Genomic DNA, 13,575 nt, shown 5'->3' on the forward strand with positions numbered 1-13,575 from the left:
TTGAGAGGCTCTTTCATCTACACCAGGGAACAGTTGTTAGCGACACCAGTTATTAGCATCCAGCTAACGGACCCGGAGCTAAAAAGGACTTATGGAGGTGCTCGTGGCTGTCGAGGGAAAGGGAAATGCTCGAGACAGAAGAAGGCCGAAGCCAAGAGGGAGAGAAGGAGATATAAACCATATCTTCCTTCCGTTGTCATGGGTAACGTGCGGTCTCTAGCAAATAAAATGGATGAGTTGTCGGTGCTTGCCGCTAGTCAGAAAGAATATCGTGAGTGTAGCCTAATGTGTTTTACTGAGACGTGGCTGCACGACGATGTTCCGGATAGTAACGTCTCTATAAACGGGTTTCAAACGGTACATGCTGACCGGAACCGAACCAACGGCAAGCGGAAAGGAAGGGGGCTTGCTTTGTTTATTAAAGGCCTACTGAAAGCCACTACTACTGACCACGCAGTCTGATAGTTTATATATCAATGATGAAATCTTAACATTGAAACACATGCCAATACGGCCGGGTTAACTTATAAAGTGCAATTTTAAATTTCCCGCTAAACTTCCGGTTGAAAAACTCCTTTGGATATGACTTATGCGCGTGACGTCACAAAATCCAAGGAAGTGGTTGGACCCCATCGGACCCTATACAAAAACCTCTTGTTTTCTTCGACAAAATTCCACAGTATTCTGGACATCTGTGTTGGTGAATCTTTTGCAATTTGTTTAATGAACAATGGAGGCTGCAAAGAAGAACGTTGTAGGTGGGATCGATCGGTGTATTAGCGGCTAAGTACAATACTTACAGCAACACAACAAGGACTACTTACTTAGCAGACGCCTAGCCGATGCTAGCCGCCAAACCCACGGATGAAGTCCTTCGTCGCGCCGTCGATCGCTGGAACGCAGGTGAGCACGGCTGTTGATGGGAAGATGAGGGCTGGCTGGCGCAGGTGGAGCGCTAATGTTTTTATCATAGTTTTGTGAGGTCCGCTTGCTAAGTTGCTAAATTAGCCTTAGCGTCGTTAGCAACAGCATTGTTAAGCCTTACCAGGCTGAGAATTTTTAACCGTGTAGTTACATGTACATGGTTTAATAGTGTTGTTGATCTTCTGTCTATCCTTCCAGTCAGGGATTTATTTATTTTGTTTCTATCTGCATTTGAGACAGATGCTATCACGTTAGCTCATGCTACAGAGGTTCGTCGATGATGGGTGTCCTTCGTCGATCGCTGGAACGCAGGTGAGCACGGCTGTTGATGTAACCGTGTAGTTACATGTACATGGTTTAATAGTATTGTTGATCTTCTGTCTATCCTTCCAGTCAAGGGTTTATTTCTTTTGTTTCTATCTCCATTTGAGAACGATGCTATCACGTTAGCTCAGTAGCTAAGTGTGTCACCGATGTATTGTCGTGGAGATAAAAGTCACTGTGAATGTCCATTTCGCGTGCTCGACTCTCATTTTCAAGAGGATATAGTATCCGAGGTGGTTTAAAAAACAAATCCGTGATCCACAATAGAAAAAGGAGAGTGTGGAATCCAATGAGCCAGCTTGTACCTAAGTTACGGTCAGAGCGAAAAAAGATACGTCCATCACTGCCTCTCTAGTCCTTCACTGTAACGTTCCTCATCTACGAATCTTTCATCCTCGCTCAAATTAATGGGGTAATCGTCGCTTTGTCGCTCCGAATCTCTCTCGCTCCATTGTAAACAAAGGAAAATTGTGAGGAATATTACCTCCTGTGACGTGACGCTACTTCCGGTACAGGCAAGGCTTTTTTTATCAGCGAGCAAAAGTTGCGAGCAAAAGTTGCAAACTTTATCGTCGATTTTCTCTACTAAATACTTTCAGCAAAAATATGGCAATATCGCGAAATGATCAAGTATGACACATAGAATGGATCTGCTATTCCCGTTTAAATAAAAAAAATTCATTTCAGTAGGCCTTTAATAAGAAATATTGCCATCCCGGTCATATCACAATAAAAGAGCGCCACTGTGACCCGAATATAGAGATGTTAGCTGTAGGACTCAGACCATATTATTTGCCCAGGGAGATTCCGCATGTTATCACGATGGCAGTATACATCCCCCCTCTGCTAATGCTGCAGCTGCCAGTGACGTCATCCACAGCTCGATAGCCAGACTCCAAACCAAGCACCTGAAAGCTTTCATCCTCATCTCGGGAGATTTTAACCATGTTACTATGGACAAATCACTACCCAACTTCACTCAGTATGTCAGCTGCCACACCAGAGGAAATAAGATTTTGGACCTGCTATACGCAAACATCAAGGATGCGTATAGCTCCATACCACTACCAGAGCTGGGCCGGTCAGACCACAACCTTGTTTACCTCAATCCCTGTTATGTGCCTCTGGTCAAAAGACAGCCTGTGACCAAAAAACAGTGAGAAGGTGGTCAGAAGGGGTCCAAAAAACACTACAGGTCTGTTTTTAGGTAACTGACTGGCAGGTGCTCATGGAGCCTCATGGAGAGGACATTGACGGGCTCACAGAGTGCATCACAGACTATATTAACTTCTGTGTTGACTCAAATGTCCCATCAAGGACGGTCACCTGCTACCCAAACAAGCCGTGGGTGACCAAGGACATCAAAGCCCTACTGAATGAGAAGAAGAGGGCATTCAATGATGGTAACAGGGAGGAGGTGAAAAGAGTTCAGGGGCTGCTGAAGACCAAACTCAAGGAGGCCAAAGAGAACTACAGGAGGAAGCTGTAAGGGAAGCTGAAGGACAACAACGTGAAGGCGGTTTGGAGAGGTATGCAGACCATCACCGGCCTCAAACCGTCGGGGGGTAGAGGGGTGGACGGAGACCAAGAGAGGGCCAATGAGCTAAACCAGTTCTTTAACAGGTTTGACACAGTGGCTCCGACAAGCCCCCCCCCCCCCCCCCCCCCCCCCCCCGAGACATGCATATCAATCTGATACCAAGTAGTTACAAGATCATATATTGGTCATATTCAAAGTCCTCATGTGTCCAGGGACATTATTTCCTGACTTTATAAACATATTTATTATTTTTAGACAAAAGAAGAAAATATTGATGTAATCATAGAAGTAGTACTTTTAGAGGCGGTATAGTACCGAATATGATTATCGTAGTACTATACTAATACTGGTATACCGTACAACCCTAGCTCTTACATAGTAGGATCACCCCGCTGGTGGGTAGAAATACACTTAAGACTAACACAAGCACTCATTTAACCCCACTTTGACTACAGAGTTCATGTTTGGTACCGTGACGCCTTAAAAGCCCTGAAAAACTAACTCCAGACAGCCCAAAACAAAATGATTGGGCTTCTACTCAACCGTCCATCTCGGGCTTACCTTTCCGCCAACCATTTCCTTAACGTGGGGAGGCTCATGGTGGCCGACAGAGTACATCTTCTTGCAGTTGGTATGGTGTAGAACAGGGGTCACCAACGCGGTGCCCGCGGGCACCAGGTAGCCCGTAAGGACCAGATGAGTAGCCCGCTGGCCTGTTCTAAAAATAGCTCAAGTAGCAGCACTTACCAGTGAGCTGCCTCTATTTTTTTAATTTTATTTATTTACTAGCAAGCTGGTCTCGCTTTGCCCGACATTTTTAATTCTAAGAGAGACAAAACTCAAATAGAATTTGAAAATCCAAGAAAATATTTTAAAGACTTGGTCTTCACTTGTTTAAATAAATTCATTAATTTTTTTTACTTTGCCTCTTATAACTTTCTGAAAGACAATTTTAGAGAAAAAATACAACCTTAAAATTATTTTTAAACACATATACCTTTTTACCTTTTAAATTCCTTCCTCTTCTTTCCTGACAATTTAAATCAATGTTCAAGTAAATTTGTTTGTTTTATTATAAAGAATAATAAATACATTTTAATTTAATTCTTCATTTTAGCTTCTGTTTTTTCGACGAAGAATATTTGTGAAAGATTTCTTCAAACTTATTATGATTAAAATTCAAAAAAATTATTCTGGCAAATCTAGAAAATCTGTAGAATCAAATTTAAATCTTTCAAAATATTTCAAAATATTTTGAATTTCTTTTAAAAATTTTGTTCTGGAAAATCTAGAAGAAATAATGATTTGTCTTTGTTAGAAATATAGCTTGGTCCAATTTGTTATATTTATTTATTTATTTATTATATATTCTAACAAAGTGCAGATTGGATTTTAACCTATTTAAAACATGTCATCAAAATAATAATTTAAAAACAGCTGTTGTTTCATTAGATGCTGAAAAAGCATTTGATAGAGTGAATTGGAATTTTCTTTTAGCTACTCTACAGAAATTTGGATTTGGAGACTCATTTATAGAATGGATCAAGGTCCTATATAGTTTCCCTACAGCCTCGGTTAGAACGAATAGCCAAATCTCCCCAAGGTTTAATCTTATGAGGGGCACAAGGCAAGGGTGTCCACTTTCTCCGTCACTGTTTGCTATATTTATTGAACCTCTTGCAACCGCAATTCGACAGCATGCAAATATTAAAGGCATCCATACCGCAACCGTTCATCATAAAATAAGCCTTTATGCTGATGATGTATTACTTTTCTTACAAAATCCACATTCTTCTCTTCAAGATACAATCTCACTTATCAATAAATTCAGTTCTATTTCAGATTACTCAATCAACTGGTCCAAATCTACTGTGTTACCAATAAATTTTGACTTCCAGAGCACCTCATCGATTCCACTGCATAAAGGGAACATTAAATACCTGGGAATCAATATTTCCTCCACATTGTCAGATCTGAATCGCTTGAATTACTCCCCAATCTTAAAATTGATTGAGGATGATCTGGCGCGTTGGAAAGCACTGCCAATCTCACTTATGGGAAGGGTTTCTACTGTGAAAATGATGGTCTTGCCTAGGGTTAATTATCTCTTTTCAATGATTCCAACCAAACCTTCTCAAATCTGGTTTAAATCACTAGACTCACACATCAGTCAGTTTCTTTGGAAGAGTAAACCAGCACGAATCAGCCTTAAAACTTTACAAAAACCAAAAGAATACGGGGGTCTAGAACTCCCAAACTTTTCATATTACTTCCTTGCAAATAAACTACAATATATACTAAAATGGACCAATCCCACTTTATTAGATAGTTTATGGTTAGAGATTGAACAATCACTTAGCCAGGAGATCCCAATTTCTAACTTGCCCTTTATTAGCCAAATTCTCCGAAAACACAACTGCTTCAAAAGTATTAATATACGCACTACCTTAACAGCTTGGTGGGAGTTTTTGAAAATAACTGGATCCCCGCTCACTCCCTGTCAATTTACGCCTATTTGGAATAATCCTGATTTTCTTTTAAACAAGAAGCCATTGAACTTTCCAACATGGTATGATAAAGGAGTCAGATGTCTTGGGGATATCATCAATGCAAACAGTTTTATCTCTTTTAAAAGTTTAATAACACAATATGCAATCAATCCTAATAAATTCCTAGAATATATACAAATCAAATCTGTAATTAGCGCAAGATTCAACAAAACAACATGGGAAAGTAATCCTACGACCGTTAAATTCTTCAAAACATCTGCCCCCAAAGCTTTATCCAAATTATATGCTCTCTTATCAAAAATAGATAACACAATAAGTATCCCAACTTCCAAATGGCACTCAGACGTATCCACAAGCCTTGACCCAGAATTCTGGAAACAAATATGCCTCAATACTTCTCGTTTGATTAAGAATCCAAATTTACGACTGATTCAGCTCAAAATACTTTACAGAATACATTACACCGGTCTAAGAATGTATAAAATGGGTTTAGCCGACTCTAACATTTGTGTACACTGCTCAGATAATAAGGTAGATAACTACTTACACTCAATGTGGTCCTGTGCTCCCGTGAGTAACTTTTGGCTTGGAGTGTGCGAGAACCTATCATTAGCGTTAGAGATTCCTATTCCCATCTCCCCCGCACTCTGCCTGTTGGGTGATCTCTCCGCAACTGACTTTGATATAAACAAAACATACCTCCTTATAAATGCAATAGGCATCGCCAAGAAAACTATTCTCATGAATTGGAAATCAAAAAATAATTTATGTATAAACCTTTACAAAAACATTTTATTAGATTATGTAGTTATGGAAAGAATGTCTGCTGAATCAAAACAACAACTGACAGAATTCAGATCTCTTTGGGCACCGCTAATTGATTTCCTGACCTGATTCCCATGGGGGCCGGGGCTGGGGCTCTGTCCCGGGGGTCTTGCTCCGTGGGTGGGGGGTCGTGGGTGCCGGGGGGGCCGTGTGCCGCGGGGTCGGGTGGGCCTGGGGTGTGTTCCCTGGTGCCGGCCTGGCGGGCCGATCCGTGGGTGGTCTGGGGGCTGGGGGTGGATGGGGGTTGGGGTGCGGGTGGAGCTGTTGGGGGTGGCCGCCTTGGGTTGGGTGGGGGGCTGCCCCTCTCGTGGGTGGTTGGGCGGGGGGTTGCGCCCGTGGGGCCGGGGCCTTGCCGCTGTCGGGCGGGGGTCGGCTCGTGCCCCTCTGGCTTCGGGTGTCCGTGGGCTTCCTCCTTCCCCTGGGGCGCGGGGCGGGGTCTGCCCGGGGTCGCCCTACGCTGCGGCTGTGCGTGCCTGCCTGGTGCCGGGTTGGGGGGGCTGCTTTCCTCCCTTGTTGGGGCCCCGGCGATGCTGCCCGACTGCCCTGCGGGGGTCTCCCTCCTGTGTTTTACTCCGCCCTTATTTATTTATTAATTTTATTTATATATATACTTATATATATATATTTTTTAATTATCTATTTAATAAATTTTATTTATTCTGTTAAATTATATACATGTATATATAGGTGCGTGTGTGTGTGTGTGTGTGTGTGTGTGTGTGTGTACATTTGTATGTATCTATGGTGGAATCTGTGTGTATGTATGTAGGTACATGTGTGTGTGTCGCTGCCCCGGTGTGCATTGCTGATCGCGGCACCAGGCCTGCAGAGATGCCATGGCATGCCGGCTGTGGGTGCGGGGCTGGGCCCTTATGGCTTTTTGCCGGATGGGGTGCCTGGTGGGTGGTGGGCGGGGGGGCCTGGACGTGCGGGTATGGCTGCGGGGTTTGGTGGCGCTGGACACTGTTGGCAACCAGGCCTCATGTTTATTTTTATTTTATTTTATTTAAAGGGTTTATTTTATTTTATTTATTATTTTTATTTTTATTTTTTATATTTTTTGTTTTTGTTTTTGTTTTGTTTTGGTGTATGTATGTGTGTGTATATGTGTGCATATGTATATGTATGTAGGTGTATATATGTGTGTGTGTGTGTGTATGTGTATATGCATGCATGTGTGTATGTGTATATACATATATGTATGTATATGTGTATGTGTGTATGTATGTGTGTATGTATGTGTAGGTGTGTGTATGGGTGTGGATGTCCGGTGGATCGATTGGCCTGTATGTGGATGAGTTGGGGTAGGTGGGTTGGCGGCCTCTGTGGTAGCTGGGGGTGTGCGTTGTTGTGGTTTACGGGGTAGGTCGCTTTTTTTTGTTTCAGGTTTCGGCGGCCGCGGGTGTTTGTACTGCGGACGGGCGGTGGTGGTGATGGTTGCTGTGGTACTGCCGGCGGTTGGCGTCGCTGTGTTGGGTTGGAGTGGTTGGGGGACTGTGGCTGGTATCTGTGCGCTTGTGGGGTTGTGGGGGCTGGCTGGCGTTGGCTTGACGGCTGGTTTGGGGGCTGGCGTGCGGACGGGGTGCATTGACTTCTTCCCCAGTTGGGGGGCACCATCCCCTGGCCGGAACTCGTATGGGTGCGTTGCTGTGTGGATGGCCGGGATGCGGTGTTTGCATTGGGCATGGGGCTGTGCAGTTTTTCTGCGTTTGGTTGCTGGTATGGGCTCTGCGGGGTTGGGTTGGGGCGGGCGGGGGCTGGCTTTGTTTGGCGGGGGGTGGGCTCGCGTGACGTCACGCTAAAGTGGTCTGGTGTGGGTCACGGGCCGTTGGGGGGGCGGCTTCCTGGCCGTAGTTCCTGGTTGTCGGCCGCATGGACTGGGGGGGATGTCCGGGCCCTCTACTCCTCCTACTTATAGCACACACAGTCACACAAATATAGGACTTTGGGGGATTGTCCTGCGGGGAGGCATGGCGGGGGGTTGAGGATGCCTCCTATGGGGCTCCGGTCCTCCTGTCTTGTCCCCTGCTCGGCCATCCCTCAATCTTAGCTGCATATTAGACACTTAGGATTTGGAGGGCTCGGCTTGGTTGGGACCCACCAAGACCTTGATGTCCCCCAATTTTAATCGCATTATTAGTTCCCACAAGCATACATATCTCACTCACGCTACAGTACACGCATCAATAGGGACTGGAGGTCGGCTGTAATGGCTGACCTCCTAATTTTAACTACACAGTAGACACTCTGGGGGCCTTGTACACATGCATGTGGGGGGGTTGGGGTTCGGCACACCCCTCATTGCCTCGTCGGCCGGCGCGGATTCCGGGGACTGCGTTCTGGTGGCCTGCCAGGCTTTTATTAATTTATTATTATTATTATTTATTTTTTTTAATGTGTATATATGTGTATGTATATATATATATATATATATATATGTGTGTGTATGTATGTATGTATGTGTATGTGTATGTATGTGTATGTATATATGTATATATATATATTTATTTATTTTATTTTATTTTTTATTTGTGTGTGGCGTCGCGCGGGTCTCGCTTCCTGTTGGGTGGGGTCCGTGCCCGTGTGGCCCGACCTTGCGCTGTGGGGTCTCTGTTGGCGACCTGATGTGGTGGCGGCGCGGCGCCCGTGTCTGGTCTGGATACTGTGTCTCGGTTGTTTGGGCGGTGGTGTGTTTGTGCGGGTTTGGGTTGGGGTGGTGGGGTCTTTTGGCGGGGGGGGGGGGGTGTTGGTGTCTCTTGTTTGCGTGTTGGCGTTTGGGCTTGCTGGCGGGCTGGCGCTGGCTGGTATCTGTGATCCTGTTGGCGTGTGGTTGCCGGTCGCGGTTTATTTTTTGATCGCTTTGATTTGATTGGGTGGTGCTGGCTGTCTGTGGGTGTTGTGGCTGCTGTTTCTGCTGCCGTTTGTTTGTGGTGTGGGCGCCCGTGGCTGCTGGGTCTGGTGCAGGGGGATGGCTGATGTTGTGACTGGTGGCAGCGCGCGCGCGTGGTGGTTGTCGGGGCTGACAAACTGTGTATATTAATGTGTATGTGTGTGTGTGTATGTATGTATGTATGTATGTATGTATGTATGTATGTATGTATGTATGTATGTATGTATATTTTAAAAAAATATATTTTATTAATATTATTATTATTATTATTATGTATTTATGTATTTTATTTATTTATTCCCCTACCTCGGGGGGGGGGGAATCGGCGGGGCGGTTGCTGGTTGTTCCATCTCCATCGTTGGGGTCCCTGCGGGTGGGGTGGGTGGTTCCTGTGGCCCCGTGCTGGGTGGTCCTGTGGCGGCCGGCTTGGGTGGGGTGGCCGTGGGGGCCCTGTTGCCGGTGGGGCGGGGGCGGTCTTCCCGTCCGGTTGCGGGGGGTCTCCGGGCCCCTCGGGCGGGGCGTCCCGCCTTTCTGTCCGTGTGGGGTGTGGTCTCTCGCTGGCTTGGGGTCTGGCTTCCCCCTGTTTTTCCCGTGCCTTGTCCTCTGCCGGGTGCGTCTGTCTGCGGCCTGCTGCTGGCCCTTGTGGGCGGCACGGTGGGCCAGGCTCTGGGGTTCCTGTCGCTGTCCGTCTTGGCTGCGTGGGGGCGGTGGCCCCTGGTTCCCTGGGCGCCACACCTACTGTTTGTGAGATGGGTTCTCGGGGAGGCTGGGGCCGTACTCTGGCTCCCGCACACACTGGGAGTCAAATGTATTGTACATGCAAATTCACATATACTCACACACATACATAGGTACCTACGCTCCCACATACATATACAAATAAATACAGTACATATTTACACACTCAAAGTTCGTACATCCACACGCACATTCATTATACAAACATACTGTATACACATACTGTACATATACATTCACTGTAAAAACATACATATACACATACTGTACATATACATTCACTGTACAAACACACACATACACATACTTCACATACATTCACTGTACAAACACACACATACATATACTGTACATATACATTCACTGTACAAACACACATTTACACATACTGTACATATATATTCACTGTTCAAACACACATACTGTATACACATACTGTACATATACATTCGCTGTACACACATATACACATACTGTACATATACATTCACTGTACAAGCACACATACACATACTGTACATATACAAGTACATATGCACACATACACTCATGCACATAATCACTTTCATCAAACATATATTAACGTTGTTGCCCTAGGGTAAACTGGGTATAACACATGGCACACTGACAAAGCTTAACCTATTGTTACTATAACAATCTACAAGGTTAAGGTTGCTTCTCTTTCTTCCCCTCCATTTTTCTGCATTCTTTCGTATCTCAAGTTATCATTACGTATATGTATTGTTGCATTTGAACAATTGTATTGTTGATAATAAAGGTAAAGTACTGGTATTGTTTATTATCAATAGCACTATTTCTATTGGTATTCATATTGCTCCATTTTTAGTGTAATAATGCTCATTGTCATTTCTGTATTTTTTTTTTTTTTTTAAATTTTCGCTAACTGCTTATTTGCTATTACTTTTACCATCATATTTGTACATGTCGTATTTGCTGATGTTGCTCTGTTGTTGTTGTTGTTGTTGTTGTGTTTGCTGTTGTTGTTTTTGTCTCTCTGTCTAATCCCCCTCTTGTCCCCACAATTCCCCCCTCTGTCTTCCTTTTTCTCTCTTTCTATCCCCTCCTGCTCCGGCCCGGCTGCACCAAATGATAATATAAATACATTTAATAAAGTCAAAATACAAGTAAGGCAACAAGAGAAGTATCCTACACTTCTCTTTTGTAAAGTAAATCTGAACAGCCGATATGGGCATCTACATCTGCTATATGATTTGCCCGAGAAGCTGGGCAGGACATTATAAAAAAATAAAAATAAAAAAAAAATAAAAAAAAAATAAAAAAAATAAAAAATAAAATAAAATAAAACATGTCATCAAAATTCTAAAATTAATCTTAATCAGGAAAAATTGCTAATGATGTTCCATAAATTATTTTTTTAATTTTTTCAGAAAGATTCGAATTAGCTAGTTTTTCTCTTCTTTTTTTCGGTTGAATTTTGAATTTTAAAGAGTCGAAATTGAAGACATACTATGTTTCAAAATTTAATTGTAATTTTTTTCGTGTTTTCTCCTCTTTTAAACCGTTCAATTAAGTGTAAATATCATTAATTATTAATAATAACAGAGTTAAATGTAAATTGAGCAGATTGGCTATTTCTGGCAATTTATTTAAGTGTTTTTAAACTGGTAGCCCTTCGCATTAATCAGTACCCAAGAAGTAGCTCTTGGTTTCAAAAAGGTTGGTGACCCCTGGTGTAGAAGATACACAATACCACTAAAATACTCATGTACCTGTCTAAATACTTCTAAATATATTCACCATTGTAACACCAGAGGTAGTTGTACAAATCACATTCAACCCAGATTTCACTCAAAAAAAGGTTCACATTTTTTTGCCTGCTATACCACCAAAATGTGGAACTCCATATCAATTGATTGATCGATTGAAACTTGTATTAGTAGATTGCACAGTACAGTACATATTCCGTACAATTGACCACTAATTGGTAACACCCGAATAAGTTTTTCAACTTGATTAAGTTGGGGTCCACGTTAATCAATTCATGGTAGATAGCCATAAAGGAGTGTAAATCCCTTACTTCCTTCAAAGCCACTTTGAAAATACGTTTGAGGTTGTAACTGGGAATAGAAAAAGCCTTTTGCTTTTTTTAAAATGTATTTTCTTGCAGTATTTGTGTACTTTAAATGCTACTTTCTACATAGTACTGTGTTCTGTGTGAGTTAATAAAATATTTCAACTGAAACCATCTCAGGCTTTCTTGTAGCAGTGAATGTGTACCGTGATGAAACTGTACCCTTTCCTATGCAAACTTCTCATAAGTCCTTCAATCAATCAATCACACATTGTTACAAACTGAGAGGAACATCAACCTCAAACTGTCTCGTTTTCATGAAGAATCTAAATCAAAGCATTGCATCATCCCCACAAGACAAAGCATCTTCCTATTGAAGAAAAGTGTTCATAATGAAATATAAAGTTAGTAAAGATGTGAGAGTAAGAAGTAAACAAACCTGTTCTGTGTAACACAACTTGAGCGTCCATAAGTTGATGTTGTCGCTCCTTCTCCTCTTTTGTTGGACAAAGTTCCTCCTCATACTTTGCTATCGTTCTTTCGCACATTTTCACACAATCACAACACTTTACACTCACATTTGATCTCTACTTAGCGATGTATTGATAACGTCCGCGTCTCTTTGTTAGCAGCTAACAAGCTAAGCTAACTAGCAAGCTAAGCTAGCACATAAAGTGCGCTCAGACTAATGTATCCGGATACAAACAATGACAAACAATGTTTCATCTACTACACGACATATATGCGTACATGTATGCACTAAATACAAATAGAGAAACAATAATGGCCAGTGGCCACGTTTAGGCCTTCTCTGTGAAACGCCATTTTGCTTTTTACTCCTTCGTCTTCTTTGGATTTCCAGCAGACTAGTAGAGCATCCTAGGCCTCCACAGCTTCTTAACGGGACTTCTTCGTCCTGTCCTATGGTCCATACTACATTCTACAGTACAGGAGGTCGCGCTAGCAACCTTTCAATGGACCACTTCCAAGTTGGCTTCGTCGTTCTTCTTTTTTTTTTTGTTTAATGGCGGTTAGGGTACATGGTACATGGAGGCACTAGGACCATGTAGAGGGCACTAGGACCGCTCTTTGTGGTCGCAGGAAGGGCAGCCGAAAGTTTCCCCGGAGAAAGAAATAGGCGAGGGAGGGCGGACCTACGTCACGTCCGCCTACCAATCCCCTAGCAACCGGTCGCCATATTGAATTCGTTGAAAACAAACCAGCTCACAGCGAACACAGCATTGACAGAAAAAGCATTTAACGACGTTTCACGGCATTTTAAACTGTTCTAAATGGCGTATGATTATGTAAATAGTCTTTCCAGTGAGGCTAGGTTAAGATACGAGTTAAAATGTTCTGTAGTTGGATTAAACGACTGCCCTTACCGCCTTCCAGCAGATGCGTGGACTGATAATCCTACACAATGGCCGGACATGGAATTTGGAAATCTATATGTCTACCTCACAAGCGCACCAGGTATATTATTTCATATCTATGGAAAGCCGATTCAAATTTAAACGAAACCGGTTTTCGAAAATAGCCTATACAGGCTATAGACTATATAGTATATACCGCATGTTATTTTTGTACAACAACAACTTCAGCTGTCGAACATTATAAGGTACAAATTCAACAAGTACAACATTAGCACGGGCGGTATAGCCAAGTTGTGGTTAAGAAGGTGGATTTTTGTTCCTTATATTTACCAGAAACGAAGTGACCCGAACACATGACCCGGGACTTTGGGGGACTACAGTGAGAACCGTCCTCG

General features: G+C 43.1%; 1 protein-coding gene across 1 annotated transcript in view; it reads right to left on the reverse strand.

The window, feature by feature from the left end:
• Positions 1-12,946, reverse strand: part of LOC133664587 (oocyte zinc finger protein XlCOF6-like) — a 335,370-nt gene extending 322,424 nt beyond the window's left edge. The window contains exon 1 of the mRNA XM_062069328.1: positions 12,244-12,946. Within this exon, the coding sequence (XP_061925312.1) occupies positions 12,244-12,352 (109 nt within the window). The 5' untranslated portion in view covers positions 12,353-12,946. The remainder of the gene's footprint in view (positions 1-12,243) is intronic.
• Between the last annotated feature and the right edge of the window lie 629 nt (positions 12,947-13,575).

This window comes from Entelurus aequoreus, linkage group LG14 (genome assembly GCF_033978785.1).
Source record: "Entelurus aequoreus isolate RoL-2023_Sb linkage group LG14, RoL_Eaeq_v1.1, whole genome shotgun sequence".
Taxonomy (NCBI): domain Eukaryota; kingdom Metazoa; phylum Chordata; class Actinopteri; order Syngnathiformes; family Syngnathidae; genus Entelurus; species Entelurus aequoreus.